At 42.7% G+C, this 22,598-nt stretch overlaps 1 protein-coding gene across 2 annotated transcripts in view; it reads left to right on the forward strand.

Annotated features, from left to right (window-relative positions):
• The window catches only part of LOC124798127 (putative ferric-chelate reductase 1 homolog), a 377,440-nt gene that overhangs the window by 309,412 nt on the left and 45,430 nt on the right, over nucleotides 1-22,598 (forward strand). For both annotated transcript variants that reach the window (XR_007016922.1, XM_047261386.1), the window contains exons 3-7: nucleotides 18,626-18,717; nucleotides 19,493-19,670; nucleotides 19,759-19,953; nucleotides 20,092-20,199; nucleotides 20,715-20,871. Coding sequence is in view for 1 of the 2 variants with exons in the window: in XM_047261386.1 (XP_047117342.1) it covers nucleotides 18,626-18,717; nucleotides 19,493-19,670; nucleotides 19,759-19,953; nucleotides 20,092-20,199; nucleotides 20,715-20,871 (730 nt within the window). In the remaining variant the exon portion in view is untranslated. The remainder of the gene's footprint in view (nucleotides 1-18,625; nucleotides 18,718-19,492; nucleotides 19,671-19,758; nucleotides 19,954-20,091; nucleotides 20,200-20,714; nucleotides 20,872-22,598) is intronic.

Here is a 22,598-nt window from a genome sequence, read left to right on the forward strand (position 1 = left end):
CACAATTAACATCTTTAATTGGGCAGTTAATTTCGATATTTAAGCAACGTCTTTTCAAAGGACAGCAGCTGCCTTTTCGCAACTGTTTCAGAAACTGCTACAAATGTTGTCTGGACTGACAAAGCTCTCACTGTTCCTCCGCAATAGGTGATAGTTACGTTGCATTAATTTCTCACTACTTACTGTGCCATAATTTGTATGCAGCAGCAGTCATCAGCCGGTGGGGTATTTATTATAGTCGGCTACTGAAAAGCAGATCTTCAAACTAACCCCCCCCCCCCCCCCACTCCCCACGCAAGAATGCTGCAACGACGTTGACATTGTTGTGGGTAACAGTTCAATGGGCAACTTCCTGTGCTGACAAATACAGTATGTGAAAGTGGCAATGCTTGCTAGCTCAAAGCCCGAAACGACTGAACAGTATACACAAGGCACATTGCCGTTTCACAATTGATTACACAGTGCACTTTGCTGACCAGCACGGAGAATGCATTATGGGAATATGTAGTTATGTAATAGTTTCCTGTAGAGAAGAGCGTGGTGGCTCATGCAGAATCTTACCAGTGTGCCACAACGTGATAGTCTATAGAAATTTGACTTAAAAGGGTAGCAATAGAGACCGAAGTGAATATATTAAGTTTTCTTACATAAATGTAACTATTTAAAGGCGTTTAAATTTTGTAATTAATCGTTTCTTTTTGAGGAATGAAATAAAATGGAAAAACAGTAGCAGCTAGAATCGAACGGGAGACAACTAATTGGCAGTCGTTGCGCTTGAGCACTGGGCTGTGGGACTCGTACATAAACTGACAATCGAAAGTCCCTCGTGCTGTACGGGTAAGTCTTTAGAGCATTATTGTATTTACGTGTCCAGTCTTTCTGGCCCTCTCACTGCATGGAGAAGCAAGCTACTTCCATATCACCGTGAATAAAAAATGTTTCTAGTGTTTATCATATAACATATGTGCCTCTCTGCATGCTGTCATTCGCAAAAAAAATCCTCGTTGCGGTATCTTAAAGCGCTTATGAAATGAGACGATTGTTATGATTACATGATTCCTGATGCGCATGCACAGAAATGGGTGCATCACTTGCGACAATCTTCCATATATAACAATCTGCTCTCAATTTTAATTAAAATTTCGATATATTATCTACATTTCGTAAACAGCAATATACGGGCTAAAAATCAACCATACGCAAAACAAATGAAGAAAAAAAGCGATAGTAGCGGCGGGAATCTAATCCAACCCGAATTATTGTTAGTAGGTGCACTTGACCACTGGACTATGGTACTGAAATCTCAACTGCTCCTCTAAAATCCCTCATACTCTACACTTGCCGAATACTTCACACACAGTGCTCAAAGAAAAATGACCTCCTGCTTGGAGCAATGTAGTGCCCTCAGTGCCTGCAGGGATGACGTCACATCCAGTCGAAAACTAACCGCGCTGCTGCTACGGTCGCAGGTTCGAATCCTGCTTCGGGCATGCATGTGTGTGATGTCCTTAGGTTAGTTAGGTTTAAGTAGGTCTAAGTCTAGGGGACTGATGACCTCAGATAAGTCCCATAGTGCTTAGAGCCCTTTGAACCATTTGTAGCACATTTAAACGTGATAACCAGCCTCCACTGACCTCTGTTACATGCTGGGTATATGTAGCAGTTTGCTATAGTGTAGGTTATTCAGAAAGGGGGTTCCAGTTAAAACAAGATTCAGTATCACTAAAGAAGAGTATACTATGCTGGTTGTCCAGAGCCAAACTGTCGTTGTAGAGGACAAACCATAAACCATTTCTGTAGAGGAACTGAGCTCTTTGTGAACTGATCAGTAAAATGTTTAAGGAAATTTATACCAATGAAAAAGCTGAATTTAAATTTGAACGCCTGTTGAGAGTTTTCGTACCTCCACTGAAGTGAGATGTCATGGGCTATATCCTAATATTGTGTCGGACATCCTTTTGCCCGGTGTAGTAAAACTACTCAACGTGGCATGGACTCGGTCACTGCAAGACCTCAGCAGAAATATTCAGCCATTCTGCCCCTTTAGCCGTTCATAAGTGCTAAACTGTTGCGGGTCAGAATCTTGTGCATGAACTGATCTCTCAATTATGTCCCATAAATGTTTGACGGGATTCGTGTTGAGAGATAAGGACGGCCAAATAATTCACTTGAATTGTTTAGAAGACTCCTGAAACCAATCATGAACAATTAGACCGCGTGACATGGTGCATTGTCATCCATAAAAGTTCTGTCGTTGTTCGGGAACATGAAGTCCATGAAAGGCGGCAAATGGTCTCTCTGAAGTTGAACATAGTCTTGTCCAGTCAATGATCGCTTCAGTTGGGCCAGAGGACCCAGTCCATTCCATGTAAGCACAGCCCAAACTATTATGAACCGCGCGACTGCTACGGTCGCAGGTTCGAATCCTGCCTCGGGCATGGATGTGTGTGATGTCCTTAGGTTAGTTAGGTTTAAGTAGTTGTAAGTTCTAGGGGACTGATGACCGCAGATGTTAAGTCCCATAGTGCTCAGAGCCATTTGAACTATTATGGAACAATCAGCAGCTTGCAAAGTGCCTTGTTGACAACCTGGTCCACGGCTCGTAGTTGAACCCTACAATGAGCTCTTGCGAGATGAAATCGGGACTCGTATGACCAGACAACGGTTTTCCAATCATCTAGGATCCAACCGATATGGTCACGAGCCCATTAGAGGCGCCCCAGGCAATGTCGTGCTGTTAGCGAAGGCACTTGTGTCGGTTGTCTGCTGCCGTAGCCCATTAACTCCAAATTTCGCTGCACTGTCCTAGAGGATACGGTCATCGTACGTCCCACACTGATTTCTGCGGTTATTTCGCGCAGTGTTGCACATCTCTAAGCACCGACAACTCCACGAAAACGCCGCTGCTCTCGGCCGTTACGCGAAGGCCGTTGGCCACTACGTTGTCCATGGTGAGAGGGGTAATATCTGAAATTTGGTATTCTCAGCCACACTTGACACTTTCAATCTCAGAATATTGAACTCCCAAACGATTTCCGAAATGGAATGTCCAGTGCGTCTAGCTTCGACTAGCATTCTGCGTTGAAAGTCGGTAAATTCCCATCGTATGGCCATAATCACGTCTGACGGCATTTCAAATGAATCATCTGAGTACAGTCCGCAGCTCGTGGTCTTGCGGTAGCGTTCTCGCTTCCTGCCCACGAGGTCCCGGGTTCGATTCCCGGCGGGGCTGGGGATTTTCTCTGCCTCGTGGTGACTGGGTGTTGTGTGTCCATCATTTCATCATCATCGTTGACTCGCAAGTCGCCGAAGTGGTGTCAACTAAAAAGAACTTGCGATACAGCTGCTGAACTTCCCTGCATGGGGCCTCCCGGCCAACAATGCCATATCATCATCATCATCATTACCACCACCCGAGTACAAATGACAGCTCCGCCAATGCGCTGCCCTTCTATACCTTGTGTATGCGATACTCCATGTACAGGGTGTTACAAATAGGTACGGCCAAACTTTCAGGAAACATTCCTCACACACAAATAAAGAAAAGATGTTATGTGGACATGTCTCGAAACGCTTAATTTCCATGTTAGAGCTCATTTTAGTTTCGTCAGTATGTACTGTACTACCTCGATTCACCGCCATTATTTCATACGGGATACTCTACCTGTGCTGCTAGAACATGTGCCTTTACAAGTACGACACAACATGTGGTTCATGCACGATGGAGCTCCTGCACATTTCAGTCGAAGTGTTCGTACGCTTCTCAACAACAGATTCGGTGACCAATGGATTGGTAGAGGCGGACCAATTCCATGGCCTCCACGCTCTCCTGACCTCAACCCTCTTGACTTTAATTTAAGGGGGCATTTGAAAGCTCTTGTCTACGCAAACCCGGTACCAAATGTAGAGACTCTTCGTGCTCGTATTGTGGACGGCTGTGATACAATACGCCATTCTCCAGGGCTGCATCAGCGCATCAGGGATTCCATGCGACGGATGGTGGATGCATGTATCCTCGCTAACGGAGGACATTTTGAACATTTTCTGTAACAAAGTGTTTGAAGTCACACTGGTACGTTCTGTTGCTGTGTGTTTCCATTCCATGATTAATGTGATTTGAAGAGAAGTAATAAAATGAGCTCTAACATCTAAAGTAAGCGTTTCCGGACACATGTCCAAATAACGTATTTTCCCTCTTTGTGTGTGAGGAATGTTTCCTGAAAGTTCGGCCGTACCTTTTTGTAACACCCTGTATACAGGGTCGTCCATTGATCGTGACCGGGCCAAATATCTCACGAAATAAGCATCAAAGGAAGAAACTACAAACAACGAAACTTGTCTAGCTTGAAGGGGGAAACCAGATGGCGCTATGGTTTGCTCGCTGAGATGGCTCTGCCATAGGTCAAACGGATATCAACTGCGTTTTTTCAAATAGAAACTCCCTTTTTATTACATATTCGTATAGTACATAAAAAATGTTTTAGTTGGACCACTTTTTTTCGCTTTGTGATAGATGTCACTGTAAGAGTCACAAACGTATGGTTCACAATTTTAGACGAACAGTTGGTAACAGGTTTTTTAAATTGAAATACAGAACGTACGTACGTTTGAACATTTGATTTCGGTTGTTCCAGTGTGATACATGTACCTTTGTGAACGTATTATTTCTGAGAACGCATGCTGTTACAGCGCGATTACCTGTAAATACCACATTAATGCACTAAATGCTCAAAATGATGTCCGTCAACCTCAGTGCATTTGGCAATACGTGTAACGAAATTCTTCTCAACTACGAGTAGTTCGCCTTCCGTAATGTTCGCACATGCATTGACAATGCGCTGACGGATGTTGTCAGGCGTTGTCGGTGGATCACGATAGCAAATATCCAACTTTCTTCACAGAAAGAAATCCGGGGACGTTAGGTCCGGTGAACGTGCGGGACGTGGTATGGGATTTCGACGACCAATCCAACTGTCATGAAATACGCTATTCAATACCGCTTCAACCGCACGCGAGCTATGTGCCGGACATCCATCATGTTGGAAGTACATCGTCATTCTGTCATACAGTGAAATATCTTGTAGTAACATCGGTAGAACATTACGTAAGGAAATCAGCATACATTGCACCATTTCGATTGCCATCGATAAAATGGGGGACCAATTATCCTTCCTCCCATAATGCCGCACCATACATTAACCCGCCAAGGCCGCTGATGCTTCACTTGTCGCAGCCATCGTGGATTTTCCGTCGCCCAATAGTGCATATTATGTCGGTTTGCGTTACCGCTGTTGGTGAATGACGCTTCGTCGCTAAATAGAACGCGTGCAAAAAAATCTGTCATGGTCCCGTAATGTCTCTTGTGCCCAGTGGCAGAACTGTACACGACGTTCAAAGTCGTCGCCATGCAATTCTTGGTGCATAGAAATATGGTACGGGTGCAATCGATGTTGATGTAGCATTCTCAACACCGACGTTTTTGAGATTCCCGATTCTCGCGCAATTATTCTGCTACTGATGTGCGGATTAGCCGCGGCAGCGGCTAAAACACCTACTTGGGCATCATTTGTTGCAGGTCGTGGTTGACGTTTCACATGTGGCTGACAACTTCCTGTTTCCTTAAATAACGTAACTATCTGGCGAACGGTCCGGACACTTCGATGATGTCGTCCAGGATACAGAGCAGCATACATAGCACACGCTCGTTGGGCATTTTGATCACAAGTCATACATCAACACGATATCAACTTTTTCCGCAATTGGTAAACGGTCCATTTTAACACGGGTAATGTATCACGAAGCAAATACCGCCCGCACTGGCGGAATGTTACGTGATACCACGTACTTATACGTTTGTGTCTATTACGGCGCCATCTATCACAAAGCGAAAAAAGTGGTCCAACTAAAACATTCATATTTCTTTACGTACTACATGAATATGTAATAAAATGGGGTACCTATTTTAAAAAACGCAGTTGATATCCGTTTGACCTATGGCAGCACCATCTAGCGGGCCAACCATAGCGCCTTCTGGTTTCGCCCTTCAAGCTATACGAGTTTAGTTCTTCGTGGTTTTTTCGTTTGATGCTTATTTCGTGAGATATTTGGCCCGGTCACTACGAATGGACCACACTGTATACCTGCATATCGCTATCCCATCACTTCTGTTAAATCATTGTAATTTTTTGAGTATTCAGAATGAATGTATGTATGGTGCAAAGGAGCAAAAGACAGTGTCTCAAAGGAGGAAGAATCAGGGAATTACATGTCACTTCTTTGAAAGCAGAAAAAACTGCAACCGACATTTAAGTTACCATAGTTTTCTCAAACACAAGATTGTGCTCAGTAATTCAAAAAGAGTATGTCCCATCTGTTGACAAGAAGGGACACGGAAGTTACTAACAAGTCACCTACCTGAAATCCATCTCCTGCAGAACCATAGAACAGAGTTTTAAGAAAGTAGTCTTTAGCAGAAGGATCACCTCCATTTCAAACATGTATTTTCGCCTCAGAGGGCTCACTAATCCTTGTAATATTCTTTATACCCTCCCTTCGGGAACATGTCTCGGATATTTTTGGGAATGTGTTCTTGGGTTTTAATAGCCTGACACCAGAGCAACCCCTCATCTGCTTTTTTTTTTTCTTCGTTGTCCATCTGCCCTTCCTCCGCTTCGGCATTTGAGGTTTCTGCTTCTTCGTCCTCCCTGTATGCTACTGAAGACCGACGCACGCGTTTGACGCGTAACAGATGACTGGATAACGCATAATTCGAGCCCCCTGGTCGACACAGTGTTCAGTGTTCGCACGTGTGTCCCCCCCCCCCCCCCCCCTACGGTGCAGGCCAGGCCCAGGGAGGGGTTATTGCCTAAGCTGTGTCCTTCCCAAATTTCCAGATGTCCCCACCGTCAATAGTTCGGGAAGTATGAACGACGACCTGATGGCCCTACGCACTGGGACGCTACTGCACGTCTTCTACCGGCAGCGCTCAGGTGAAATGAAATGATCGTATGGCATTTATTGGCGGGGATATCCCCTTCGGGGTTCGGCCGCCATATTGCAAGTCTTTTTAGTTGACGCTACTTCGGCGACTTGCGTGTCAATGATGATGAAAATGATGGACACACAATACCCAGTCCCGTGCCGGGAATCGAACCCGGGTCTCCTTGCGAGCACTCAAGTCTGGCAGTACAAGACGCCAGGTGAAAGCCTTCAGTCTCAGCTCGGCAAAAGAGCTAAAACTTTGTGTGCAAGTTCGAAATAAAAAGAGAATGCAGAAAAAGTAGTTCTGGGCACATCCATTCATTGCTGACCGTGATATTAACGGGTTATTTGACTCGCTTTACTATGCAAGACATTACAGTGTTATTTTCCAGTGCCCTGATACTGTGTCCGTTCATTTGACGAGATAGTGGATATCTCCCGAGATTAACTGGCGAAAAAGTCACGTTTTAAGGAAAATAATCACCAGAGAAAAAGATTTTCGTGACGTGTGTACTATGCAGCTATTTGTTGTCTGCAACGATATTTACAGTTTTAGTTATAACCGTAAAGTGTACATAGAAGTGGTCTTCAGTTTTTATTTGAAAAGTACGTTGCTATAAACTGAAATTAAATTTATAAATGTTTAGACAAGAAGTCGGAAACCCGTCTAAAATATTTCCAGTCTGTGTGATGTATCTGGCCCATTAGCATCACTTGCTGAAACCATAGAGTAGAAATATCTCTGGAGTGAGCATTGCGTCCTGCGCATGTTGTCACGTGATCTAGGGACGACGTCAATTGTTTAACGCCAATTCGCGTCCGACATCAGGTGACGTCACGTCTCGTAACACAACACCATAACGTTCTACAGTACCTTTCGAATGGAGGCATTCGCACAGGTAATCAACGGAACGTCACGTCATTTCACGGTACATCAAGGTTTCTCGGGAAGAAAAGTTTGACGGTACCAGTCTGTTAACATCTTAAGTTAACCTATTTTCGCCGCGCTCATTCTGCTTATAGTGGATTTTGTACTGTTATATCTTCATAATCTTCATTTTATAATAGCGCTTTGTTTTAGTGACAAATTGGAGATGTTCCATGACGACTGGGATATTTTTTCCACTTTCCTCCACAACCGAGGTCGTATATCTGAAGACGAAAAGTTATTTAGGTTTTACGATAACACAAAGGCGCTGACGCCCACAATATGTATGTATAAGAACATAAGTAGACGAAGCAAATTCCACCACATGACATTTTAAGCAAAAAAGTCAGCTTTAATTAAGGAGTCAAATACAGTTGTTAATGACGTTATTAATTACGTAAGAAAAAACATAATGGACAAGTTTAACAGGCTTCATTAATTCGTTTGAAGCTTTCTTTGATGTGTATGAATGTGCACATTTTCCCTAGCAAATAATTGTCGATGTTTTGAAACGTTGTCTCACTTCTTAGTAATTTACCAAACATAATTAATCAGGAACATATGTTATAAAGTTTGCTTCGGCCACTGACAAATTTTGTCGTTGTTAGCTCCTCAGTTCTGATACTATACTGTAACATTTTATGAATATTGAGGATGGTGACTCAAAACCCCAGTTTCGCCTTTCAGTACTGTGTTAAGCGACTTGACGAGATGTGACATGAAAGACACTGTAAATACATGCTGACGTGAAGCTTCTGTGACGTCATGCTCGTTCAGTTTGCTCTTCAAAGCTAAGAGCCCAATTTATTTCAATATCAGACGTAAACTGCTATGGTGCCTGCAAAACGTTTATACTAAATCCACAGCACTTACGAAGGGAATCTCTCTACTAGCGATATGACAACATTCAAAATTTATGGGATAAATGTCGGGCAAATCCACGGCGTCCCGAGATCACGTGACCATTGTGGCAACGTATGTTGACAACACAAAATCAATTCTGTGCTTCTGAATGCTCACTCTATGGCTGAAACAGGAGATGAGGCTGTGCTATTTCGGTCTGGAAGTAGGTTTCGAGGAAAAGTGACATAGCCCGGATAGTAAATGTGCTTCGTCTGTGGTGTAAAGCTCTTGTGGGAACAGGATTTGTAGAAATTGAGGATCGATAACTTCCACGATCTCCAGCCTGCCAGAGTGCAGAAACTGTGTTATTGTAAGTAGTTAGAACACGATTGTAAAGCGGAGAGGCTTATTCTTTGAACTGAGCTTCATTTATGACCCTGGTAATTCCCAACACATTTTTTCCAGTTTGCATTTTGAATAACTCTGAGATTGTGTGTCCCATGTTGCTGGTTTCATATGCATCTCGCAGATAAAATGATTCGGTCTCAAAACTACCCATAATGCTCATGTGGGCGGATAAAACAACACTCATGCTTATAAATCAAGGCTAATGCTGACGCATGGTGAAACAACGCTCTGGTGGGCGGTTTGCGGGTTTAAATCACCTCTGGGTATGACCATGCGGTGCGTTTGACTTGCGGTCGTCGCAGCAGTCCACATACGCAGAGGTGTGTTGGCGCATGTCAGAGTACGGTGCAGCGAGTAAGTGTGCAGACATTTTCAGACGTGCTAATGGTGACTGTGTTCTTTGAGCCATTTTCAACACACACATTGATGACGTTATGAGGGGTAGAATACTAGGGCGACTGGAGGCTGGTCAAACACAGCGGGTCGTAGCACGGGTCCTCTGTGTGCCACAAAGTGTGATCTCAAGATTATGGCAACGATTCCAGCAGACAGGAATGTGTCCAGGCGCTACAGTACGGGACGTCTACAGTGTAGAAAACCACAAGAAGACCGATATCTCACCACCATTGCCTGCAGACGGCCACGGAGTACTGCAGGTAGCCTCGCTCGGGACCTTACCGCAGCCACTGGAACAGTTGTCTCCAGACACACACAGTCTACAGACGACTGGACAGGCTGGGTTTATTCTCCCGGAGACCTGCAAGATGCTTTCCACCGACCCCTGGTCACAAGAGATCCCGTAAAGCCAGCTGTCAAGAACACTGTACATGGTCGTTGGAGCATTGGTCCCAGGTAATGTTAACGGACAAATCCAGGTATAGTCTGAACAGTGATTCTCGCCGGGTTTTCATCTGGAGTGAACCAGGAACCAGATACCAACCCCTTATTGTCCTTGAAAGGGACATGTTTGGAGGTAGTGTTTTGATGGCGTGGGGAGGGATTATGATTGGTGCACGTACACCCCTGCAGGTCTTTGACAGAGGAACTGTATGTAACAGGTCAGGTGTATCGGAACGTCATTTTGCACCAGTATGTCCGCCTTTTCAGGGGTGCAATGGGTCCCACCTTCCTGCTGATGGATGACAACGCACGGTCCCACCGAGCTGCCATAGTGGAGGAGTACATTGAAACAGAAGATACCAGGTGACTGGAGTGGCCTGCCTGTTCTCCTGACCTAAACCCCATCGAGCACGTCTGAGATGCTCTCGGTCGATGTATCGCTGCACGTCTGCAAACTCCTAGGACCCTTCAGGAGCTCAGACAAACACTAGCGCAAGAATGGGAGGCTATATCGCAGCAGCTGCTCGACCCCCTGATCCAGAGTATGCTAACCCATTTTGCGGCCTGTGTACGTATGCATGATGATCATATCCCATATTGATGTAGGGATACATGCGCAGGAAACAGTGGCTTTTTGTAGCACATGTGTTTCGGGACGGTTTTCTCAACTTATCACCAATACCATGGACTTACAGATCTGTGTCATGTATGTTCCCTATGTGCCTATGCTATTAGCGACAGTTTTGTGTAGTGCCACGTTGTGTGGCACCATATTCTGCAATTATCCTTAATTTATGAACGGCGGATGAGCACTTGGCAACTCTGCTGGCGTCCTGGTGTGGAAGTGGCCATAAGCCTGCCGGCAGATGCCATACTCAGGTAGCTGCCAGGTGCGAGAGGCTCCATTGCGTCCCACGCTTTGATCTTGCGTCTCTGCCAGCAGACCTGCCATGGAATCTCAGTGCTGTAGGGACCTAAGGCAGGTGAGCCTGCCTCTGAGCGCGCGGTCACAATTGGAAGGAGCGCGCCGTAGGAGAAGCTGGCAATCGTGGGGTATTTGTTTGCAATGAGCCAATCACTGTGTCAGTCCGTCTACTCAACGTAAACAGAATGAGGCCCAAGTTCAAAGAATCATCCAACTGCACCTCAGTTCGTAGCGGTATCACGTACTGAAGTAGGTCAGTCCTTTGCTGCGGTTAATCCGTACATTTTTCAGAAAGGTGTTGATGCAGTTGCAGGCCCTATGAAATCCTGCTCTTGCTTACGTAATTGAATTTTGCCTCTGGGGGACCAATTGTGATTTTCAAGCCCAACAGCTGCTTACAATTTTGCTCCTCCAAGGCTGTCCTGTTCTTGTCGAGGCCTGTCAAACATTTAACTCCTTCGCATGGTGTTATTTATACTCGGCTGCTTGGTGATCTGACGAAGGTGAAATCCGAACTTGTCACTCTGATCAGGGCGTCAGTGCAGTCCATTGGGGAATGAAAAAGGTTGATGCTACCTTAGTACCTACGGCCACTCTTTTTTCTGATGTTTGATCGAGTAGTGCTTACATCAAAGATCAAACCAGGCTGTAAAGTCATCACGTTTTGACTGTGTCAATGTTACAACCACACTCGCATGTCCTGTCAAAACACGGCCGAATGTATTACTTGCGGTTGGGATGCTAAAGAGGGCAATTGCCAGCCTCCTCTTCCCCACTGTATCAGTTGTAATGGCGACCATGCAGCCTCATCCATAATATCCGTCCCGTGTATCTCGATGAGCGGGCCATTCAGGAGATCCGGGTGAAGGAAAAAGTACCTTACCATGTCTTCCGCAGGTTGCTGGCTAGTTGAAAGCCATGCATTTTATCACCTGGCACTTGCAGTTCCGTTCTTGGTATGCCTCGCTCTACGGAGGACATGGCCACCCAGGCTTGCAGCTCAAGTTCCGCACTGCAGTTGTAAAATCGCCCAGTATCATGGCAGCATCCCAATTTCCTTCTCCCACAGCTGCGCAACAAGCCAACAAATCTTCATCCCCGGCGACGAAATCACCTGCTTCACAACCGGCAGGCTCGAAAGGACATACGGAACGCTCCCATGAAGACTTGTTACGTCTCTCCAGTCAACGAACATCTGAGCCTTCATCTGCCAAAAGCAAAGGTTCTAAGAAATCAAAGAAAGGCAAGTGGTCTTCTCCTTTCCCAACTCGGGGAATCTCTTAAACGGTATCGCCGTGTGATACTCACCCAGCTGATCTCTCATTTTGCTGGTGCGCACTACGTACTGTTTTTCCACCCTGGGATCCATATGCCGACCCAGAGAGAATGCCGCCGGCTATGTAGATCTCGTGGAGCAGGATCCTCCAGCCTCTGCGCCCTGTAGCAGTGAGTCCTCAAAGGCTGGCACTCGGCAGCTGTCTAGGTGACAACCCTTCATTTGTTCCCTCCTCCCCTTTCCCCACTTTGACTCTCCTCCAATGGAACGTTCAGGGCATTATATTCAACAAAGAGGCATTACAGCTGCTCTTGGAATCGCAGCGTCCCCTTGTTTTCTGGCTCCCAGAAACAAAAATTGCATCTTTGAGAGTGCTTTGACCTCTGGCATTTCTGTCTGGTCCACTTTGACCTTACCACCCAGGACGGCATTCCACCTCGTGGGGGAGTCATGCTAGTCATCTGGGATGACATTCATAGCCAAACCATCTCACTGAACACACAGCTACAAGCTGTTGCAATCCATATTATCCTTCCTCGCTTCCCTTTTCTCTTTGGAACGTCTGCATCCCTGCTGGGGAGTCATGCTAGTCATCAGGGATGACATTCATAGCCAAACCATCTCACTGAACACACAGCTACAAGCTGTTGCAATCCATATTATCCTTCCTCGCTTCCCTTTTCTCTTTGCAACGTCTGCATCCCTGCGTCATTAGGTGTCACCAGGGCATATTTCCTCCAGTTTATTGGTCAACTCTCTCATCCCTTTTTGCTGCTTGGTGACTTCAATGCACACTACACACTTTCAGGCTCGCCCAGGAACAGTCGGAGAGTTGCCTTCTTGGCTGAACTCAATCAATTCAATATCATTTGTTTTGACACTGTCGCACCCCCTTTCTTTGACTCCACACACACCTGTTCCCATAATGGACTTCTCGTTCTGCACTTCCCAGCTTGGTCATTGTCTAGATAACCCGTTCTCTCCGACATGTACTCGAGTGACGATTTCCTGTGTCATATCCATTTGCTGACTCGTATCCCACCTATGTGTAAACTCAACTGGCAGTTTTGTAAAGCCGACTGGAAGGAAACTCCTCCCAGGCAACCTTCGATGAACAACATTTCCCCAGGTGTGATGACCAGGTAAAGTAACTTAGAAACGTTTTCCTTATTGCCGCAGAATGTTCCATACCCCACATGTCATCTTTACTGTGCCGTGTCCTGGACTGAGGCACGCCATGACAAGATTTGTACGCAGATATGTGCTCTCTGCGTTTTTAATAATCTTACGATGGTGAACTGTATTCCTTATAAACAGTTAGGTGCACAGTGTTGTTGCATTCTTCGAAATAGCGAAACAGGTAGCTGGATCTCATTTACTACTTTTAACAGCCTCGCTCCCTCTTCTGTTGTGTGGGGCCAGTACCATCTGCTCTCTAGAACCAGAGTCCATTCCCCACTTTCTGGCCTGGCCATAGCAGATGTCACTGTGGACCCTACTGCTATCTCCAACACCTCAGGCAGCTATTTTTAAAGCTCCATCCACCATCAACCCACTATCCTCCCTCGGAAAGAAGCCACCTCGGCTTGGGTGATAACCTTTTCATCTTAGGATGCTACAGTACCGCATTTTCTGTGAGGCTAGGCGCAAATTGAGACGCGTATAGCGCGTGTGGCGCGACGCAGCGCAGCGCGTATTTTTGTAACTGCACAGGTTCAAATGGGAGCGCGCAAATTGCGACGCGACGCGACTGGGACGCGACACGCGCCTGCGCCAGGTCGCGGCGTTGTGGTTGTGGCACAATTTCTCGCGCCGCGCTTCGCGCGTGCCTCGCTAGCACCGTGGGAAATCTGAGCCGGGAAGCGGAAAAGTAGCCCGGCTATATGCTCACATCGGCACGGCGCATATGAGAAGTGGTGGTATTGCCCATACGATAAATTTTGCCTTACTGTGTACTAAATTTTATTGCCTTTGGGTAGTATCTCGTTTTTCGCCATTTAAACGCTCCAGCATTCTTCGTTAGTACATTATACTTTTCTGTTATATGTGTAGATGTAGATCTGTTGTTTATATCTGTATAGTTTTGTTTTTAATCTGTCAAAAAAAATGCATACTTCAGTAACTGATGAGTCATTGGCCGCTGGAATTGTATCATATGCCTCCGCGATGTTTTCAGATCACAAGAAGGGACAGAGGGTAGTGAATAAGGAAGCAAGGAATATTATAAAATCGTGTGATTAAGAATCAAGGCAGGAAAGTAAAACAAGGTTATCTTCTGGCTGCCTAGTATGCTGGCGTATCTGTACGATCTGTTACAAAAAATTTAGAAATGTATAATCTCCACAGGTGTGATCCCTTTGTGCTCCTGGTAAAAAGCGTCCAAGATATGAAGTATAGAAGTCTCACTGTGATTACTTGGATATGGATGTAATAATGTAATAAGACTCACTGTACTACATGCATGTGAACATCACATTTCCACTGCAAGCTAGAAACATTCGAAAAGCAGTCACAAATAACAATGTTTTAATTGGTTCGCCGTGATGAGAAAAAACATTTCAATTGTTCCATGCACATTATCAGCATTAATAAACTAATTGTACAACAGGCTACACAAATGAAGAAAATGGTCGGTATTATTATGAAAGTAGGAATATCCTAAGAGTGTTATGATTAGATATATTTAATTTGTTGAAATGTACTGCTGATAAAGGAAGTACAATTAAACCTGTCACCAAGAGAAATGTGGCTGTTACAAACGGTGATGTTTCTTCGAATGAGAAAAGCTTAACAACTCACACAAAAATAGATTGCCAATTCTGTTGGAATTTTTGTGGAATCCCCGTAACCCATCGTATACTTTCATGACAATTTTTTTCGAACTCCAACTCACAAGGCACACATGGCATTTCTGTCGCGCGCATTATCCTCTGCTGCTGACAATACACTGACCATTGTGTTGTGCGACAGATCAATTGTTTATTTTTCTCAGCCGGCCGCGGTGGTCTCGTGGTTCTAGGCGCGCAGTCCGGAACCGTGCGACTGCTACGGTCGCAGGTTCGAATCCTGCCTCGGGCATGGATGTGTGTGTTGTCCTTAGGTTAGTTAGGTTTAAGTAGTTCTAAGTTCTAGGGGACTGATGACCACAGCTGTTAAGTCCCATAGTGCTCAGAGCCATTTGAACCATTATTTTTCTCAATAACAACTATTTTATTCGCGATCACACGTTGTCAGTTTGGCAAGCCGTAGGTGAGTAACCAGTATCTGGCATGTGGCTATCATTCCGCCTGAAGGAATGCTCGTCATTAGTTTAATACTGCTCAGATCACGAGAAGAAATAAAATCCTTTGGTAAGTTTCCATTCCAGTCGCTCAGTGTTAAAAATAGTTAAAAATACGATGGGTTACGGGGATTCCACAAAAATTCTAACAGAATTGGCAATCTATTTTTGTGTGAGTTGTTAAGCTTTTCTCATTCGAAGAAACATCACAGTTTGTGAGTAACAGCCACATTTCTCTTGGTGACAGGTTTAATTGTACTTCCTTTGTCACAGTGTAATTTGCCAAACTCATCTCACAGCAGCTATTGCGTCAGAATTCCGAAACGGAGTGCCTCAGTAAACAAGTAATTGGCAATCACAGAGTTCAGTAGCTTACGAAAAACCTCGTAGTGTCGGTTTGCAGTAACATAAAAGAAGAAATATTTCGTACTTGCGGGCGTGAGATCGGAAGTGGCAGCGCTACATGGAATCCATTTTCTCGAAATCGGAGGCAGATAGAGACCTCCTCCCAAGTCTAAACAAAAATTCAACATGTTAGCAAAATTTCATACGCAGCAACATATGGTGTAATACGCACCAAACGCAAAATCATAGCGACCCCTAATTTTAGTCGCAAACTTTTTGAGTTTTGCGTAGTGTCTTACTAAAATGTGTACCTCACAATAAGAATGGTCATTAGCGAGATGAAGGGCACTTCCCCACGAAGCTGACATATAACTCTACAAGTAAGACAAAAATCAAATATTTTCAGTGAATAGTTTCTGTAAAATCGTTTGAAAAAGATCGCATGTTGCGCGCGGTTCGGTTCTGTCAGCGCAGAGCGTCGCCAGTCGGCGCGTGCGAAGTATGTACATCTTGGACTTCATTTGCTTCGTAAGGAAACTACAGCAGATTAGATTGATCGCTGTTTCTTGACCTTTGCACACAGGTTAGCGGTAGCACATTCGTGTTCACCGATTGCTCAAAGACTGACTGTGGTGGTGGGTGTGCCTTCGTGATTGGTACCATCCATTTTTGGTATCTGCTTCTGAAATATTGTTCAGTAGTTATAGCAGAGGTCTCTGCCCTCTACCAGGCTATGCAGTACATCAGACAACACAGGATTTTAAATTGTTACCCACTCCAGTTCTGTCAATGCCCTTCAGAGCCTCTGTGTGCTGTACACAGTTCATCCTTTAGTGAAATGGGTCCAAGAAAGCATCCACTCACTCTTAAGGGAGCCACTGTGATTTAATTGGGTTCCTGGTCACATTGGTCTGAAGGGAGATTAGGCTGTGCAGGTGGTGTCACTTTGGCATCATCACTGGTCCTCTCTTCATGCAAACAAGCTCCAGAGATTTTTAACATTTCGCAGGAGTTTGGTCAACCTCCTCTTCGCCCTCTCACTGTAATGAGATTATTTTAGCTAGGTTTCATATTGGGCACTGTTACTTTAGCCGTCATTTGTTAGGTGGTGATTCCCCTACCACAGTAGGCTCACTGGTGTCAACCTTAGACAGTTCGCCATTTCCTGACTGAATGCTCTTCTTTTTAACCACTTGCATTCTAGTGTGTGTTTGCCGTATGAGTTATTAGCCATTTTCGAGAATGATGTGCTGGTTGTCAAAGCCTCAGTTGTTTTTGCGACCTAATGCACACACGCGCACGCGCGAATTCTGAAACTTTGTCATGTGAAGCCAATCTCGCACTTTGCTCACTTTACAATACTACAATTATGGGTTAAGAAATCTGGTGGCAGCTTTATTTTTAGACTTCAGAAAAGCATGTGATTCAGCATCACACCAACACTTAATAATGAATGAGCTATCATACAGATTATCACACACAATTTGTGACTATTGAAAATTTCTTGGTAGGGAGGACCCAGTTTGGATATCTTAGATGGTGAGGCCTTGAAACCTTTAGAAGGAACTTCTGAAATGTATTAGAGAAGTGCATTGGGACAGTTGCTGTTCATGTTTAATATTAATGACTTGGCAACAAATATTAATAGAATCTTAGAAATTTTGCAGATTATGCAGTCATTTGTAATGAAGCACTATTTCAAATGAAATGCCCAGGATACGTGATCTGAGCTTGTTTCTCCTCCTGGGGCAAGTAGTTTTATTTGATGGCTCTTCTGCAATTTGTAAGTCAATGGAGATGAGATGATTAAGGCAATAAAAACATCAGATTCTGAAGTGAAGAAAATTTCCAGTCTAGCAAGGAATCCAAAATGGGATCCTGCAATTTAGAGGCTGTGACACTGACAGCTAGACCGTGAGCTGCACTAGCATTAAATTATATTCTGATAAGATTTCCAACTTCCCTTAAATATTCAGAAATGTGAAGCTATACACTTAACAAAACACAAGGAAGTAGGATCCTATGACTAAAATATTAATGATAGATAATTACAGTTGGAAAACTCTAAACAAATACAGAGTTTTAACAATTTCCAAGGGTATGAAATGGGATGATAAAATATGCTTAACCGCAAGTAAATCTTGGCTACACTGCTCGAATACTGGGCAAAAACTGTCATGATACAGAGGAAAGACTTGGCTGTGATCTGTCGAAGAATATTACTAGAGTGAGAGACACAATTGCCGAATAGGGCTTACCAGGTATATTAACGCAAACAGAGAACAGCAACACAAATGGTCACAGGTCTGCTTGACCCATGGAAGAACATTACAGAAATGCTGAAAGACTGGAACTGGCAGATGCTTGAAGGTATGCCTGGTTTCATGTGAAAGTCTCCTTACAAAGTTTAAAGAACAGTTGAGTGCTCTTAAGTATATACCCACATAGGCATTTAAGCAATTATTGTCCCTACACTCCAAATTGGAATAGAAAAGAAATAAATTGTAGTGTGTGTTGCAATGGGCAGTACCATCTGCCATGCAACAGAGTGGTTTGCAGAGTATACATCTGAAGTACATGAGTGAGAAGAAATAGTGTAATATGCTTTTTATGTTACTGTAAACACAATACACAATAACCTAATGGCCTATCATTTGCCAGTTTTCTTACATAAAGTATAAAGATACATGCTAAACGCATGTGCAGTATTTTTCTGTTTCTTTGTGTCCTCTTTTTCTCCTGTTTCCATTTCTTCCACTGATTTTCTGATACACAGTTCTGCTTAATGACTTGTTTCAGTCGGCAGTAACTCATAAGGATGCTTCAAAGAAGAATTCCTTAACTTTTGAGTGGACAGCACCAGACGAAGACATAAAAACATTCGTTTTCCGGTGAGTAATTTATAATGGCTTTCATGATTACAGAACTTAGGAATATTCATTAAGGTTATTGTAATCATGAATATTTAAGTAAGACACTGTATTTAGTCAGTAACAAAGTAAAATACACGCCACTAAACAAAATTGTTAACTTGGTGGTAGGGAAGATTAAATTGTCTATTATACATTTGTAGAGTTAAACATCTATTACTTTGTAGCTCTTCTTTTATAATGGCTCTTATATAGTATATTTTTATAACAAAGATGAGGAAAAATAAAGCTGCTTATTACTATTATACCATTTGATGATATTATAAGTTGATCATTAGCATTTCTGCAGCAGCCTGTTGGGAATAAACTCAAGTGTCCTGTAGCAGCTTTATCTTTGTGCTGTGAGTTTAATTTATGAAAATGTATGCAAATTGTACAAACGACATTATATTAATTGTCAGGGATATTTAGTGAAAAGCTGTACATACTAGGGATAAAATTTTCATACAACTAACGGTTATGGTACTCAAAAATGGCTCTGAGCACTATGGGACTCAACTGCTGAGGTCATTAGTCCCCTAGAACTTAGAACTAGTTAAACCTAACTAACCTAAGGACATCACACACAACCATGCCCGAGGCAGGATTTGAACCTGTGACCGTAGCGGTCTCGCGGTTCCAGACTGCAGCGCCAGAACCGTGTGGCCACTTCGGTCGGCTGTTATGGTACTCATTTTTAATTATAGTTTGTTAGTATTGTTAGTTTTTTCAAATATCTTCTGTTCTGAATTTTCAGAGCCACTGTTGTGCAAGATTTCCAGACTTACTGGACAGGGATTTTGTCAGAAGAAGTGAAAGTTGTTGAACACCCAGAAGTCACAACTGATCATTCAACAGGAATCTCAACAACCAGGAATCCAGTGAAGTCTACTACAGAGATACCAGTTATACCAGAGTTTCCTGATCCTAAAGCAGTATGTTGACCTTCTATTAACAGATAATTTAATAATAAAAATATAGCAAGATACCTGACTTTGTTTGGCTCCCTTTTTTTCCATACAGATATCAGAACCTTCAAACCCTATATATGAAGGCTGTGGCTCAACAAAAGCTTGCTTTGGTCCTGGTGAATGTCTTGCAACAAAAAGTTGTAGTATGATGGTATCGGTTCTTGATAGAGTAGAAGATTATGAATTTGAAATGATGGCAGATAGTGCTTTATATGTTGCTGTTGGCTTGTCAGATGATGGAATTATGGTGAGCACTAAAATGTCATTTTTATGAGGTAGTGAGTGAATTTGAGGCCTTATTCACATGTATGTCTAGTACATGAGACTTAATATAAATGCAAATTGGATAATAAATTTCAGTCACATATATAATGTTCAATTACAGGGTGACGACAGTGTTGTGGAGTGTGTTTATGATGCCACTAATACAGCTGTTCAAGCATACAGGTCATCAAATGCTCCCAACGACAAGGCCAATTTCCGCGATGGAAAAGTAAGTTACGCTACACTAAGAATTTATTACTTACATGGCTTAACTATTGGATATATACATAACATGATAGGATACTTATAAAAACAAATATGTAAAACTGTATTTGTGAATCTATACACATGCATACTGATGTAGGCAAAGCTTTTAACAACAAAAGAAGCTCTATAACTGCATGTAATACCCAATTTAGATATTGTATATATTGTTTTAGCTTACTGTATAAGGTACTGTGTGGTTACAAAATGTTATGAATAATCATAGAGTTCTACCAAAACTCATTAATACTCCAGCAAAAGACTTCTGCTTTCATACCTTCCTTGTCCATGCCATTCCTTGCGCAAAGAGCTATGGGCACTTCTTCAGTAGAAGAGATGTTTCACAGAGCAGTGAAAATAAGCTAGTGGTCATAGCTCTTTAGGTATACATTTTAGTGCCTGTTTATACTAGAATTTTTTGTTTTAAATGGTCACTCATACCTTTTCAATTAAGTACTTCATTGCTGTGTTAATTTACAGCCTTTTGAAGGAATTACGTTAGTGAATCACAGTTACGTCAATGGTCGAGTTTACTGCAGCTTTAGAAGGCAAGTGGTGACTTACGCGAACAACAAGACATATGATTTAGCCAATCAACCATTTTTCCTACTTCTGGCTTCTGGCACAAGTCTCAAAGGTATGTTAATGACATATTATTACTGTATGTTTTGAGAAATCAGTTCAGAATATACTTTTCCCAGAATTAGAGTTAATTTTATAAATATTTACTAAGCATAGGTTAAAATACTAATGTTTTTTATTCATTTCATCAACAATTCCACTTATTCAGTGATTCCTTCAGTAAGAGAAACAAAATAAAACTTTGCATAGTTTACTAGCTTCATATCTTAATAACTAAAGAACTAACACAGAACTTGAAAGATATGAAATTTAGTGTGTATCATTCATAAGAAGTGATGATTTTAATATTATTATTTGGATGGTAGTATGTAATAAACGGACCTCAATTAAGATTTATAAATGTGAAATCTGTACATCAGAAATGAACTTAAATGTTACAGAAAACTGAACAGGATTATTAACTAACTAAAAGCAAACAAATTGAAGAGAACAGTGAGAAACTTATCAGGATAGATAGTCATGAAGTAGATGAAATTATGGAATTCTGATAGGTAGGCATCAAAATAGTCGGTGACGGATGGAGAGAGGAGGATATCAAAAGCAGACTAGCACTGGCAAAAAGGTCATTCTTGGCCAAGAGAAGTCTACTAGTACCAAACATAGGCCTTAATTTGAGGAAGAAATTTCTGAGAATGTACATTTGGAGCACAGCATTTTGTGGTAAACTGGGACAAAAGAGAATCCACGCATTTGAGATGTGTTGCTATTGACAAATGTTGACAATTAAGTGGACTGATAAGGTGAGGAATGAGGAGGTTCTGTGCAAAATCGTATAGGTAAGGAGTATGTGGAAAGCACTGACAAGAAGGGACAGAATGTTAGGACATATGTTAAAACACCAGGAAATGACTTCCATGGTATAAGAGGGAGCTGTAGAGGGCAAAAATTGTAGAGGATGACAGAGACTGGAACACATACAGCAAATAATTGAGGATGTAGATTGTGAGCGCTTCTCTAGGATGAAGAGGTTGGCACAGGAGAGGAATTTATGGTGGGCCACATCAAACCAGTTTGAAGATTTGACTCAGAAAAATTCTTTAAATATTAATTACTAAAACAATGTTAATTCTTAAAATACTAAAAAAAAATTAAACTAAACTGATAATTTGTCCTCCTCAGTACATGATTAGGATCGATAATTTGTCACCAATCCACCACTAATTCTTGACCCACACTTTCAATCAATTTAAAACAAATCATATTTATAAAAATGAGCTAGTCTCAAGTGCTGTTAAAATTTATCTTTCAGATCATTTATTGAACAAACAATGAAAGATGCAGTGTTTTACCATGTAGCCTCAAACACACAGTCGTTCATAACATTGCCAAGTGAGCTTTCAAATCAAATCTTGGTGTCTGAGCATCTCATGTTTAGTATTCTGTTGCTGTATTTTCCTTTTGAAACATGAGCTGTACACACTGGAGCAGCAGACTTAACAAATACAAATTGAGCTATGTAAGGCTGGAATGGTAAAGTGGATGATACAGACCTTATAACCAAAATTTATAATAATCTCTGATGTTTTCTTCAAAGTGAGGTGGTGCAGTGGTAATAAACTAGGTTTGCATTTGAGATAATGGCAGTTAAAGCCCTTTTTAGGCCATCAGCAATTTTTACAAGGTTCCCTAAATCCGTTGATGCAAATGCTGGGGTTGTTCCTCTGAAAAGGACTCAGCTGGTTTCCATCCTCCACCCTTCCCAAACCCAGTCTTGTACTGAAG

This window comes from Schistocerca piceifrons, chromosome 5, assembly GCF_021461385.2.
Source record: "Schistocerca piceifrons isolate TAMUIC-IGC-003096 chromosome 5, iqSchPice1.1, whole genome shotgun sequence".
In the NCBI taxonomy this organism is placed as follows: domain Eukaryota; kingdom Metazoa; phylum Arthropoda; class Insecta; order Orthoptera; family Acrididae; genus Schistocerca; species Schistocerca piceifrons.